Consider the following 13,359-nt stretch of genomic DNA (forward strand, 5'->3'; position numbering starts at 1 on the left):
AAGACTTTGAGTCCCAAAAATGAACCCAGGGGGCACCCCTGGTAGTATTCATAGTAAGTCACAAGAAATTAATCTGTAGTTCCACTCATTTCATGATCAGGGTCATTGTATAAATGTGTGGTTCCACTCATTTCATGATCAGGGTCATTGTGCTCTTCACAGCATGCATTTGCACAAGAACTAAGCATTTTGGATGTGTTAAATTGTTTAAAAGAAAAATAATAGTTTCCTCTCTGACTGCTGTTTCTCTCAACCAGGTTCACATAACTTGCCCTGTCAACAATACAAGTAAGGCACCTTGTCACTGATGATAACATCACTGGCCTAAAACTTTGCATCTCAGAAAAACCTTAATTGAACAAAGTATGGCATTTATAGTCCATTAACCTCATCTTATGTGTATTAGTACTGAATCTGCTACTTATACACAGAGGTATAACATATGAATTAACAGAAATTTCTTGAAAGGTGGAAAGTATTATGTAAAAGGATGATCATTCCTTGTTCTGTTTTCAGCTGGTCTGATGTTGTCAATTCCTTTCAAAGGAAACTGTGAAGTAGGCTGGTTTTGTTTATATAGGGGTTGTGAATATTTTCATAATATGAAGCAGCTGCTTATAAAGTTAATGAGAAATACCTTCCTTTCCCTGTTTTACTCTTTGGCCTTTCAGGAAATGTCTATAGCTTCGTTGCTGTCTGGACTGCAAGATGTATAGAGCAAACAGCAGCAGCACCACCCTTCCTGCAGGAGCAGAATGCAGGGAAGGGATGCAGCAGTCTGATGGCTTTTCATGCTGGTGTAGCCACTCCTGCCCACGAAACATGGCAGCCCTGTGTTAAGTGAGATCCCAGCTGATGTGATGCACAGCCAGAGGGCAGGGTGCACACAACAGGGACAAGACTTTGCTCCTGTCAGTGGCACTGCTACAGGTATTGTGGCTTAGCCTTGCCAACTTGTCTCTATACAGTAGGAGAAAATAAAATAATAATAATAAAAAAAAATACAAAGAAGGAATTCTGACCCTCTTCCCACTCTGTTTCAGTCATTGTGAAATACCCGGATCAGGTCTTGATCAGTTTAAAAATAAGTGACCAAGGTTTAACATTGAGTGCTTTGGGTTGTGGTCCTCTTTTGACTAGAAGGGAATTAACTTGAACACTAAAGTGCAGCTTAAAATACCTGTCTGGAAATTGCATCTTCAGCACACTGACATGACATTTTACTACACAGACTAGACTGGCACAAAGTTAGAATAAAATAGTCCCAATAAAATTAGCCTTTCTGTTTGAAACTTGAAAGAGGGAACTACTTGGTAGGGTACTTTTTTCCACTGCTCTTTGGTTTTCCTGTCCTTACAAATATACACAGCCTTAGGTATAGTATAAATACACACAGACACACAGTCAATTTTATTGTAAAATAATTGCCACACTTTATTTATTGGTACAACACTTTCACCAAAAAGGGTTATTAAATAAATACTACAAGCAAACAAACACCTGGTCTCTTTCTACCCAAAATGATTGACTCGGAGAGCTCCTGACTATCCACTCAGACAACACAGGCTACAACCCCCCTACATTGGTTTACGAAAGCAGAACATGTACCCAGGGTGTTTTCATCATTTCTCCTCTTGAAGAAAATTCATTCTACAGTGTAGCAAGAAGGTCTCATGGTCTCCAGAAAGCAACACTGCATTTGACTGCAAGCAAACTGGGTGGCAACTGGTCACCCCACTGGTGATGTCTCTGCCCCAAGGTTTCCAGGGTTCTGCTCTGCCCACAGTGAGATGTGGGTAAAAGCAGAGTGGCCGTGACACATTCTGTAGTGGGTTCCTGGGGAGGTCTGGCGCCTGCACAGCACAGTTTCCAGAGGTTTCTTAAAAACAAAATAAAAGGCTACGAGCTACCTAAAATTCTTTGTTCTATGGTGCATATGGTGGAGGCTTTTCTCCAGGCAAGAAGTAAGTTGGAGTATAAAGGGCTGGAGCATTGGGGGGAAGACCATAGCTGGAGCTGGACTGAGATGGAGGCTGAGTTTCTTCTGATAAAGAAATGTCAGTAGATGATGTTCCTGGGAAATTGCTGGCAGGCTGTATATAGACAAAGAAAAATACTTTCTTCAGTAAAGGATTACAACCACATTTGCAGCTCTGCGTGAAGTGTTTGTCATGTAATTGTTAGATAACAAACCCCATGGTTAAATTTCTCATTCATTGCAGCACACTCACTCACTTTAGTTTTAAAGCACCTGCTTAAATATAGCAACGATGGTGTCTAGTGAAACAAGACGGATTCCATCTGTAACCCAAGTCATTTTTAATAGACGTTGCGCATACAGCCAGGCAATAGAGCAGAACAGGAATTTCTGCAGGAAGAGATGCTCTGGCTTCCTGGGTGAGGCACTGCACCCCACAGGCTGATTAGGTTACGTGTAGCTGCTCATTTCCAGGCATCACCGTGAAATTTAAATTATCTCAGTTGTAATTAATCTCAGTTACAATACATGCACACATGCAAGGTCTTATCCCTGTGCCCAATGCAGACTGCTCTTAAGAGAAAATTTTACAGGTAAGCATGTATTTCCCTGTAGGTCTTTCCCTTTGGCTGTCTCAGCTATAATGGGGTTTTGGGTGAAAGGCGCATGAAAAATTGATAGAGCCTGGGAAGCAGCCCATGTTCAGGAACAAACACAGTTTGTTAAAACAAAGGAATGCATATAGAGACTAATATTCTGGATAAAATCCTGCCACTGCTTTAAACCAAGTTTTGTCATTGATTTCAAGAGGGTCAGGATTTCACTCCTCCCTTCATATGCCTGCACATGCCAGTCCATGGGCTTCAGCAGAGGAGTTGTGTTCAGCTTCCCTCAGGTTCAGGCCTAAAGTGCCTGGAATTGAAAAAACAAAACAACAAAAAAAGGGTAATCATGGGTCTTTTTCAAGGGAAGTGAAAAATCTGGGCAAGTTTCTGTTCCCTGCTGCTAAAAAAATAGTAGTTACCATCTAGAAGGCTGCCCAGGGCTGGCACTTGGACAATGTCATCTCAGAGCTGCCTAGGGCTGGCAGACCCCATGCCATGGTGCCTGGCTTCTCCATGGAGCTCCAGGCCAGCAGGGGCTGCTGCTGTGGGTCAAACCCCCATGGTGAGGAGCATGTTGTCCTGCATTTGTACCACGGGGTGACTTAGTGAGTGAGAATGGTCATATCCTGGCAGGAAGGTTGATTATGCCCTTTACCTCTCCAGGCATATTGACAGACCTGCTAGCTAGATCAGCTCCAAACGTAGTTGTTGGGGTTTAGGGTAATTTGGGATTTTTTTATTTATTTTGGAGTTGTTGCTTCCCTCTCCCCTCAAACTGCAGCCACTGTTTCCATCTGTCTGCCTGGAATTGCTTCTGTAATGAGTTCTCCTCTGGCAGGAATGACTGGCACAACTCTCACTGCTGTCATCACCACCAGTCACTGCACAGCTAATCATTTACCTGACCAGTTGGCAGGCCTGTTACCAACACTAGTTGTGACTGAACTGTACCAGTAAGGGATGAATGATTTTGTTAGCACATGCCACAGTGAACAAAAGAAATGCAGGTTACATCCTTGTCAAAATGCATTCCTGTTTCACCTTTTCTTTTTTGCATTTGGCTGATTTCTGCTTCTGGACTTGGAAGCACGACGTGAACTGAGGAGCATTTACCACCATCTAAGGTTGTGATTTGAAGACTTTGCCCCTCCAGCAAGCAGTAATTCAGTGAGATACCAGATTCAGCAGAGGACTAGGAATTAAATCTGTTCAATGGTGGGAACCACAGATGAACTCAGGTTCATAGTCTTTGAGCTAATGGAGCTTCAGTCCATGCAAGCCAGGGCAGCACTTAGGCTAGGTGTGTTGCATGCCACTAACCCAAGGTGGGATATGTTCCTAGGAGAAGGAACTAAGGCGTGGATTTCCTCTGGTTGAGGTGAGAGTTCAAACTAGAGTTATTAGTTGGTGATTGATTGCTAACTTTACTTCATTAACTGGCATCGATTCACTTTTTTTTTTTCCTCTCCTAACTCTTAGTTGATGAAGGTTTTGCTCCTTTTACTGTATTGAACCAGCATGTGTGTGACCCTGCCCCAGCAGCAAGCAAAGGGCAATGTGAAAAGCAGGGGCTTAGGACCAGTGTTAAGCCAAAGCTTCGTTGAGCCAAAGGGAATGCTGAGAAAAGAGTTGTGTCTTGGGGCCCTTATGTGGATCTTGGCGGACATGTAGGCAAAGAAGTTATGCCTTTTGAGATGCCCAATGGCCCCTCAACCAGCTGCTCCAGAAATATGTGCGAGTCTCACATAGACCTTGGCTCACATCAGCCAGCCTTGTATGGATGACTTGTGAACATTAGGCTACCTCAGATGCAACTGAACTGCATCCCTAGGATACAGGCTTCAGCCTCAGCTTTTCATGTCCCAGTTGAAGGCTCAAGAACATAGACATCTAAGCACAGAGCACAGTGACATGTAGCAATTGAATCCCACCCCTAGTCAGTGGAAAGGCCTTTAGGGTGCATTCATGTCACTCACATCATACATCTTTAGCCAGAGATAATCAACTTGTGAGAAATGCCTTGCTCTCTCTGTGGACTCTGAAGAGTAGACCAGCTCAGGTGGTGTGTCCTACACTGTGGAGAGCTAGAACTCTATTCAGCTGCCTGCATATAAGTGTCTAGCCCTTTTGGGATGCCATGGGACATCAAAGACATCCACAAAGATGTGACATAGGGACTACAGGACCTGGACCATCCCGGAGTGGCAGCAGGGGCCAAGTGGCTACCTGATCCCATTATCAGGCAGCACTAGATTGCTCCATGCCAACAGCCCCTGTGGATAGCCAAATGAATCCCAGCCTCAAGGACCAGGATCAGCTGAGCAGAGCTTGTGAAGGCAGCTGGGCACTACTTGGAGCACCCAGATGGGCCACAAAAACCTACCTCCAGCCCCATGGATTCAGCCTGCAGCGCTCAAGTTATTGACGTGGATGCCAGTTAAGCTTTTGGCTGTTCCTTATCAGGCCTGGTTCTAACATTCACCATTCGTAGCTTTGAGTGAGTTTATTATGACTTTTTTAACTCATATACCAATGCAGAAATTAATACCCTCCAAACTACAACATAAGGAGCTCATACATGCAAGAAGGGAGCTTGCTTTTTTAAAATATTTTTTTTCCAGGAAAAGGATTAAGTACTTTCCCTTGTGGAGCCCAGTGCTTCTTGCTAACCTCTCGTGGCTTGGGGACATGTCTACCTCTGAATGTTACAAAGGGGAGAGAAGACAAATTAACACACTTAGAAAAAGTAGAAATCTAGGAAAAGCTATGTTTATTTTGGAATGCAGTTAAGAATTTGGGGTCAATATGATGTATTCCTGATTCTTAGTGGACATAGGACTGAATAGTTACAATTGATCCTCATGATTACTTAGATGCATCTCTTCAGCTTAATTGCTTTCTTTCATCTGTTTTTATCCCCTTCTCTACTCTTGGCTACGTGCTAACTGAACTCTGCAGAGCAGCACAGCTTTTCAGCTGAAAGCAAACAAAAAAAGAGATCTCCGAGTGTGCTCTTTTTTTCCTCTCAACCCATGATCTCCAAAAGCGCCTGGCCCCATTTATGTTAATAAGTAAGACGTGCCAAAGACTGTTCTCTGGCTGTGAAGTCAACTAGCACATCAACCCATGATCTCCAAAAGCACCTGGCCCCATTTATGTTAATAAGTAAGACGTGCCAAAGACTGTTCTCTGGCTGTGAAGTCAACTAGCACAGCATATATCACATCCCTACAGCTGAACTCTCACCACCAAACCAGTGTGACTGTATGCACACTACATACTGGGAATGGTGTACTTTTCTTGCTGTCTCCTGACCCCTTCCTGGGTGTTGTTGGGAGACACTTAGGTGGTCTGGGCCAAACCCGTACCAGGAGCATGCTAACAATTCACTGGTCTGGATCATCATGTCCTCGTACTTATGCCTGGTAGTTTATTGGCATATAGTCCAAGAGGCTGTGGGGACCTGGCCCACAGCTAGTTCATGCTAAACTTGCAGTGTTTTCAATTAAGAAGTATTGCAAAACTTGTGGTACCCACTGGTTTAGCACTACACAGCCAAAGTATAACAAGCCATTGGACAGAACAAAATAGTGTTACTGTGCTTTCAAAAATCTAAAAACTCCTATGATTGCTCCAGGGTCTCAGTACATTCAGTTATTTACCAGCTCACCCTACATTCTTCACCTCATTCTGGGGAAAAAAAAAAAAAAGCAAACACCATCCTCAGCACCACTCCCTGCCTTTTCCAGGCCAGCTCTGGGCTGGAGGCAGTGCAGGCTTGGAGCACGACTGGCACCTACCTCATCCTTCTGAAGGAGACAAAGCAGTGTTGACTCTGCTCATGTTGTATCCCTCCCACAAGGGGAGAAAGCTGCATCTCCAGCAGCTTCCTCTCCTGCCTTCAGGCCAGCTGCCTCTGGTCAGTACGGCTCACCAACCTCCACCAACATCCATAGCAGCTCTGCACCTGTCTCCCAGTGGTGGCCTGTAGCAGATGCTTATAGGAAGCTCAAAGAAAAAGAGCTTCATCTTCTGATAAGCCCCTGCTGATTCTTGTGGCTGGCAGGCAGGCAGGCAGGCAGGCAGGCAGGCACCTGGGGACTTGCCGGGCTGCGAGTGACACCTGAATCCATGTATTTAAGAGCAGCTGGTGTTCCTAACCCCTCATTTATACTCTTCCACAATGTGCTGTAGCATTTGAATCTTCTCTGGTGTGTAAAAAAACTTCCTATTTCTGGCTTATCTTGCTACCTAATAGCTTCACAGTGGCAACCAAAACTTTGTGTGATTAGAAGTTATCACCAATAGTCATCCACAATCCTTTCCATATTACTCAGTTTCACAGACCTCTTTTGCCCAGGGAAGTGGTGGAGGCACCATCCCTGGAAGTATTCAAAAGACGGGTTGACATGGTCCTCAAGAATATGGTTTAGTGATTTTTTTACTGCTTATTTCTTATTTATTTTTTTGTCAGAGTTAGGTTGATGGTTGGACCAGATGATCTTTAAGGTCCCTTCCAACCTAGACGATTCTATGATTCTATGATTCTTATTTCCTCCCCTTTCCTGTCTCCTTTTCATCTGTTGAGTCCTAATCTATTTCCACATTAAGAGTAAGGTGGGCTAAGATGTGTAAACTTTTCTGCCAAATCCTGTGTGTATCAGATACTTCCTTTGGCTTTCCCCCATACCTCTGCTGCTGCTTTATCTTGCCCAACGTGGGGGCTGTGTTCACCTTCATGACTACTGTAGCGCAGCTCTGATCCCACACTGGGATTCCCGGTCAGCAGACAAGAGTCCAAAGGACAACCAGAGAAAGCCTGAGATCTGAGAACACACCTGAAAGCTAGGCCCAGAATAAGTCGTCCCAGAGATGTGTCTGTGTGTTGAGATCCACCTTCCTTGCCTTGTTTCAAACCCCCAGGACCCAAGATCTACCACTGCAGAGTTTGCACCGAGCAGCAGCTTTTGCTTTTCTGATGGAGAAAGAAGGGTGCCATCTTGTACTGTACCTGCAGAGGTAAGGGGTAGGATGGATATGTAGAAATGGCTGCGGAAGGGCAGAAGCCAGCGTACGTCAGGATCTGCTGGGCAGGGTTGTACAGGATCTGAGGAGGAGGTGCAGCACTGAAAGCAATTTGGGACAGAGGGACCTGTTGAGCACAGAAGACAACAACATATCAGCACAGCGCAAAGGGGGCTGGAGCAGGAACTGGTCCTAACACAAGCAGCTAGGCAATCTAACAAGTTTCGATTTTCCAACACAATACCGGTACTACAAAAAACACAAAGAGCAGACAGAATGAGAGGGTGTATCTGGAATGAATTTTCTCACCAGACATACACAGCTATTTTAATCGCCTTCCCTTGGAAAAAGACTGCTGGTGCTTCCCTAGCACCAGTTACAGAAGCACTGGCAGGACTCCAGACCCGAGACACCCTGAAGAGGACAGCATACAGCTCTCACCGCCTCTTCTTACTCACTCCAGCACCAAACACCCAGTCCTTCACAATTTGCTGCAGACTCTTTCCAATAGCAACTACCTGATGCCCTCATTTCTCTTCTCTCTGCTTTCCTACACAGACCTACAAAGATCTCCCTTTCCAGACCACTCACTCTTCCTTCACAGCTCCCTCTCACTTGTGAGATGGAGTTTGCTGCTGGCTGTCCATTACCACCCCGCACGTGCATGTCTCATTCCTGCTGCATAAAATCCTTCCTCATATCCCATGCCTTTATTGGCACGTCCCTTAACTGCAACGTGAGATGAGGTTTGCAGGAAGAAGTAATAGCTCATATTAAAACAGCTGATACAACTGGGGTAGGGAAAAAAAAAGGGCATAAGCTAAATGTGAGAGGGGGCTTGTGTAACCATTTGTGAAGGACAGTAGAGCTCTGTGAAAGATTTTCATGTCCCTCTGCTTTGCAAAGCAGGACAAATCCAGTGGTTTCTTTTCTCTCCTTTGTTTTTATTAGCAGATTCCTCTACATGAGAGCATTTCTTTTTACTGAAATAACAAAATATGGAGGTTGCCAGACAAATGCAGAAAGCAGCAGCCAGATTTTTTTGTGTGTGTGTGTTGGCATTTCCTTTCAGATTTATCAGTGAGAGACATAAACCACTGCATCCTCTGGAGATAGTGTGAGATCCCTCTGTGATTGAGAAAGAGGTACGTTAATTGTGCTTGTTCATGGAAAACATTGCCTAGGTCACTGATACACCACATGAGGTTGCCTGAAAATCTAGGCCTTCGCTCTCTGGAGAAACTTAGCACCCCGGGAGCTGGCGCAGAGAAATGCTGGGGTCAAAAGCAGAGCGCCTATCTCATGGGAGAAGGCAAGCTTCTCATCTTCAAGGTACCCTCCACAGACTACCTCCTTTCTACCCACCTTGCTGGGTGGATATGGTGGGGAGAATCAGAGAGACACTACTTTTCAGACAGGAGTAGCGAAGCAGCTAATGAGCTTGCCTCTGACCAAAAGGTTTGGCACTAGTGAGATGGCCCAGAGAGTGCTCTTCCTTGGAAGAGGGAGGCCCTCACACAGTCAGATCCTTCTGGCCATGGATGCAAACGCAGCAAGAAATGCTTGTTTTGCCCAACGTGAAATGCAGATGCCTGTTCTGCATCTGTCACCACCTCTCTGGAGTGGGTCCCTTTGGGTGCTGCTGTCTTTCACCCAGGAACCTCTCTCAGTCCTCTTCTGTTCTGCCTGTACCAGCAATGCTCTCCAATTGCTAAGGAGGAACAGCACAACAGTCCTAGAAGACAGGTTTGGAGAGTCATCTACCCCAAATCTACTGATCAAAGCACCTTATTATCAGGCTACCTGGTCTCAGCCTTGAGCCACCAATGATTTGCGGGGTATTGAAGCTGGTTAGATGCTTCTATCAAGTATTCCAGCAATGACACTATGTTAAATTAGTCAAATAAAATACAAGGATAGGTGGAGACATTTTAAACTGAAATGCCACCCAAATCCAAGAGATAAGGAGCTGCGAACAGGCCAGGGGGAGCTGCCAATGCCATGGGAGGTTGGAGAAGCCAGGGGGTGGCTGGAGGGGCTGCCTGGCCACCCCCCACCCGCTGCTCACTGTGAGCTGGGCTCTGTGGCTGCAAAGGAAGGCAGGTCAGCTCGCTGACCCGACACAGACCTGCCAAAGCCTTTATTCCTGAGCTACAACTACTTCTAACATCAGACTGCACCTTCCATTGCACGAGTGCTAAGACACGAGAGCACTGGCAAGGAGTGGTGCATTTTGTTTTCCATTTCAAAGCCAGGTGAGGGAAAAGGAGAGGGGATAAGGGAATGGTATTTTATCTGTTCAGATTCTCTTGAGGACTCCAAGAAAGAGACTAATTGAAAAAAAAAAAAAAAAAAAGGAAGTCAGCAACCCCTCCACAGGACCAGCCGTATTTCTGATTAATTCAACCCTGAACTCAGGGCAGGCAGATTCCTTGGCAAGGTGTGTCAGGAAAACATCTACAAGTCATCAGATGAATACCGGGGCAGGGAAGGGAGTTTCTAGATTAACTCTTAGTACCAGCAAGTAAAGTTTTCCTTGCATTCCTTTACTTCTGTCTTCTGTGAGAAATAATCGGGGTTTTTTTACCATTTTGGATACTCCAAGTACACACTTACATAGTATCTTAACCTGCTTTTTGTTAAAGGTAATCTTCTAACCAGTGTCCTATACTGAAGCACACAGTAGATTTGAAAAGGAGGGTGCTGTTGTGAGGACCAGCATCTCCCCCAGCACCCAACAGACCACAGAGGACAGCCCCATGGGTGACACAAGGGCCACTGAGAGCTGACACCTTGGGGTTCAGGAGAGGAGGAAGAGTTTCCTTCTGAGCCAGCACAGCCCTCTGGCAGGCAGCAAAACCACAGGGATCATGCCAGGGTCTGCAGGGAATTTGTCACAAGAAAGAAAACCCACAACAAGCAAAACAACACTTCTCTTTTTTTTTTTTTTTCTGTCCAGGAAATGTGATGGGTTTAAAGGACACAGCACTATTTTGCAAACGCTCCCCTTTGTAACATGTTTTGGCTGCCAGCGTTCCTCAGAGATAAACATGATGTTTTTTGTTTGACTAGTCAACTTGGCCCTATGTTTTCTGGAAGTCAAGCTCGGAGCAATGCCCTGAGGCGTTTCAGTGGGATTTGCAGCTCTCCCTGCAAAATGCCAGTGAGCATTTCTGTGGGAAGGTGACATCCTGAAAGAAAGAAAATTGTTCTCCCACACATTTCAAAGAGTTTTTTTTCTGATTTCAGACCCATACCCCTTTTCTCTCCCTCTTCTGCTTAATGTTTTCTTGGCCCTCATCTTTCTCCAAGCGTGATTCCTTTCCTAACTAAAAACAAGCAGCAGATTAGCAAACCAGCTTTGGTCCATGACTCAAAAGGACCCTGAAAACACACAGGTGGCACAAGGAGCAGCATTTTGGATTGCTGCTTTAGCAACACTTTCACAAGCATAGCATAGCTCCTGTGCTGAGGTAACAAACTCATCTTTCTATTAAGATAGTAAGGGTTTTTTTCACTATCCCGCCCCAGAGGAGGTATTACACAGCTTGTTCAGATCGGGTTTTTTAGCTGGAGCTCCGACAGACTCATTCCAGCTGAGCCCCAGGAGAAGGAGCTGCACGTCCACTGCTGCTGCCATTTCCTTGCACACCTTTACGTCACCTGGTCGGAAGACCCAGAATTTGACCCAGGCTTTGCCTCCCAGCACAGGGAATGTGCCAGGTCATGGAGACCCCAGTCCCTGGGACCCAGTGGTTCCAGGAACATCTCCTCGGCTTGGTGTCCCTCACAATCAGGGCAGCAATGGCCCCCATGCAGCACAGAGGTGTGCCTGGGTTGGAGCTCACCCTGTTCTGCAGCATCAGACCAAATCCCATGTAAGCCTGGGTTTGTAAAACAGATTAGGTGGATGGTTCTCTGCACCACTCCCCATCTCAGAGGAGCACCAGCAACTCCCACAGCTGCCCCTGGTGGAACCACTCACACCCTTCTGCCCGGCAGGGGAAAATACTTAGCAGCACTGGAAAGCTGAAGTGCTCTACCATGGATTTACTGTAGATGATGCCTGCCTTCCTTTCCTCGTGTAGCTGCTCTTCCCCTCGTTTCCTGCTGTAGTTGTTTCTACTGCCCTTCTGCCTTTGCTCCTCTCCCAGGGAGGGGGATGAATTCAGCTGGGAAAGCTGCTTCCACTCCCTCCTGTCAGGCAGACACAATTCTACTGGCTGGCTGCAATTTGTGATCAACCCCTTAAGAGCCCCCTTACATAAAGAATGGCTCAACTGCACATTTCTTACATGTGAAGTGTGCTTGTTTGCCTTAAGCTAGAGAGGGGAATAGTTCCAGCAAAAGTTTTGCAACTCTTAACAAAGGTGAATTTCCAATAATTCATGTGGCCCTGCTCTGTTGCATGGTTTTAAGCACCCGACACGTGTTGTAGATAGCCTGGACATGCTTGTTAAGGGACACTGTGTGGTCAGAGCAGGGCCTGGATGGCCTCCAGCCTGACTGGGTCCTTGGCTCACTGGCTGCCAGCTCGGAGCAGCCCTTTCCCCCTAGTCTGTCCTCCCACCCCCAGTGTACATCTCACCCAGCTCTCTTGCTTTTTTCCCCTGCTCCATCCCTCTTTTATTTCCATTCATCTATTTACTTTTCTCCTCTGGAATAGCCACCAGAAACATCACGGATTTAAGACGACCTGTGCTGCTATCACACCTCCCTTCTTCTGCATTTCACCTCCATCCCCACGCCTCTGCCCGTTTCATTTGGAAGCTCTTTGGGCTGGGACCATCTCCTCTTCTGAGTGCCTAGTAAACAATGAGCCACTTGGTTGGTCATTAGGCACTGCGTCACAGATAGGACTCCAGTTTTACACCTTAGCTACAAACTAGCATCCTTAAACTCTGTGCTGGCCCACATCTTCAGTGATGAATTAGAAGAAAAAAGGAAAAAAAAAAAAAAGAAAAAGAAAAAGAGGCCACTAAGTGAATTGCCAGCATCTGTTCACACAGATACCCATTTTTTTCCTTTCCATTCATGTATTGACCTGGCTTGACCTACTTAGCTGTGAGCAGCTGGCAACAGCTTAGCCTAAAGATGTGACTCCAGACTCCCAGATCACACAGGAAACATGTTTAAAGCGCCTCCTTCGTACACTTAATGCTTCCTTGGTTTTAACCCACTTGGTAACACCAACAAGCACAGAAGTCCTCACACAAGGCAAAAGACCGTGAGCCTTACCATGTCTTTAAATGCCCCAAGAATGGCTGCCGTAATAATCCCCAGAAACAACCCGATGATGTTGAGGACTGTGGAGGACCACAGCAGCCTATACAGGTGAACCACGTCCTGACAGCTCCTGACGCCGAGAAATTCATAGTAGCTGGAAGACTGCTCTGAACTGAAAGGGAATGCAGACAACGTCACTGCTGTGGGAATGGTTCTGCACATAACACAGAGCACCAGAGGATCTGAATCCCTCCTGCTTACTTCCCTCTTTGGAGAAGTACTTCATCCGTGCTCCCACCCAACACTGCTCAGGTGAACAGGAGAAAGCTCTACTGTAGACAAAAATTGGCTCTCCTAATGCCAGCATTAAAAAAGTAGTCCAACTAATACCAGACCTAGTTTGGCTGATCAGTGTTGTTCACCAGCAGGGACTGGTTGGTTGGTTGCTTTTTTTGCTGAGGGTCTCTGAACACAGGGATGGTCCTGACATATGGATGCTGCCCTTGTCATCTAGCTACCAGCTAA

General features: G+C 46.0%; 1 protein-coding gene across 2 annotated transcripts in view; it reads right to left on the bottom strand.

Annotated features, from left to right (window-relative positions):
• Positions 1-1,408: 1,408 nt before the first annotated feature.
• The window catches only part of TMEM255B (transmembrane protein 255B), a 73,439-nt gene continuing 61,488 nt past the window's right edge, over positions 1,409-13,359 (bottom strand). For both annotated transcript variants that reach the window (XM_014944222.1, XM_014944221.1), the window contains 3 exons: positions 12,847-13,006; positions 7,595-7,735; positions 1,409-2,093 (listed from right to left, as the gene is read on the bottom strand). In XM_014944222.1, coding sequence (XP_014799708.1) covers positions 1,926-2,093; positions 7,595-7,735; positions 12,847-13,006 — 469 coding nt within the window. In that variant the 3' untranslated portion in view covers positions 1,409-1,925. The remainder of the gene's footprint in view (positions 2,094-7,594; positions 7,736-12,846; positions 13,007-13,359) is intronic.

Source organism: Calidris pugnax, unplaced genomic scaffold (genome assembly GCF_001431845.1).
Source record: "Calidris pugnax isolate Ruff unplaced genomic scaffold, ASM143184v1 scaffold69, whole genome shotgun sequence".
NCBI lineage: Eukaryota > Metazoa > Chordata > Aves > Charadriiformes > Scolopacidae > Calidris > Calidris pugnax.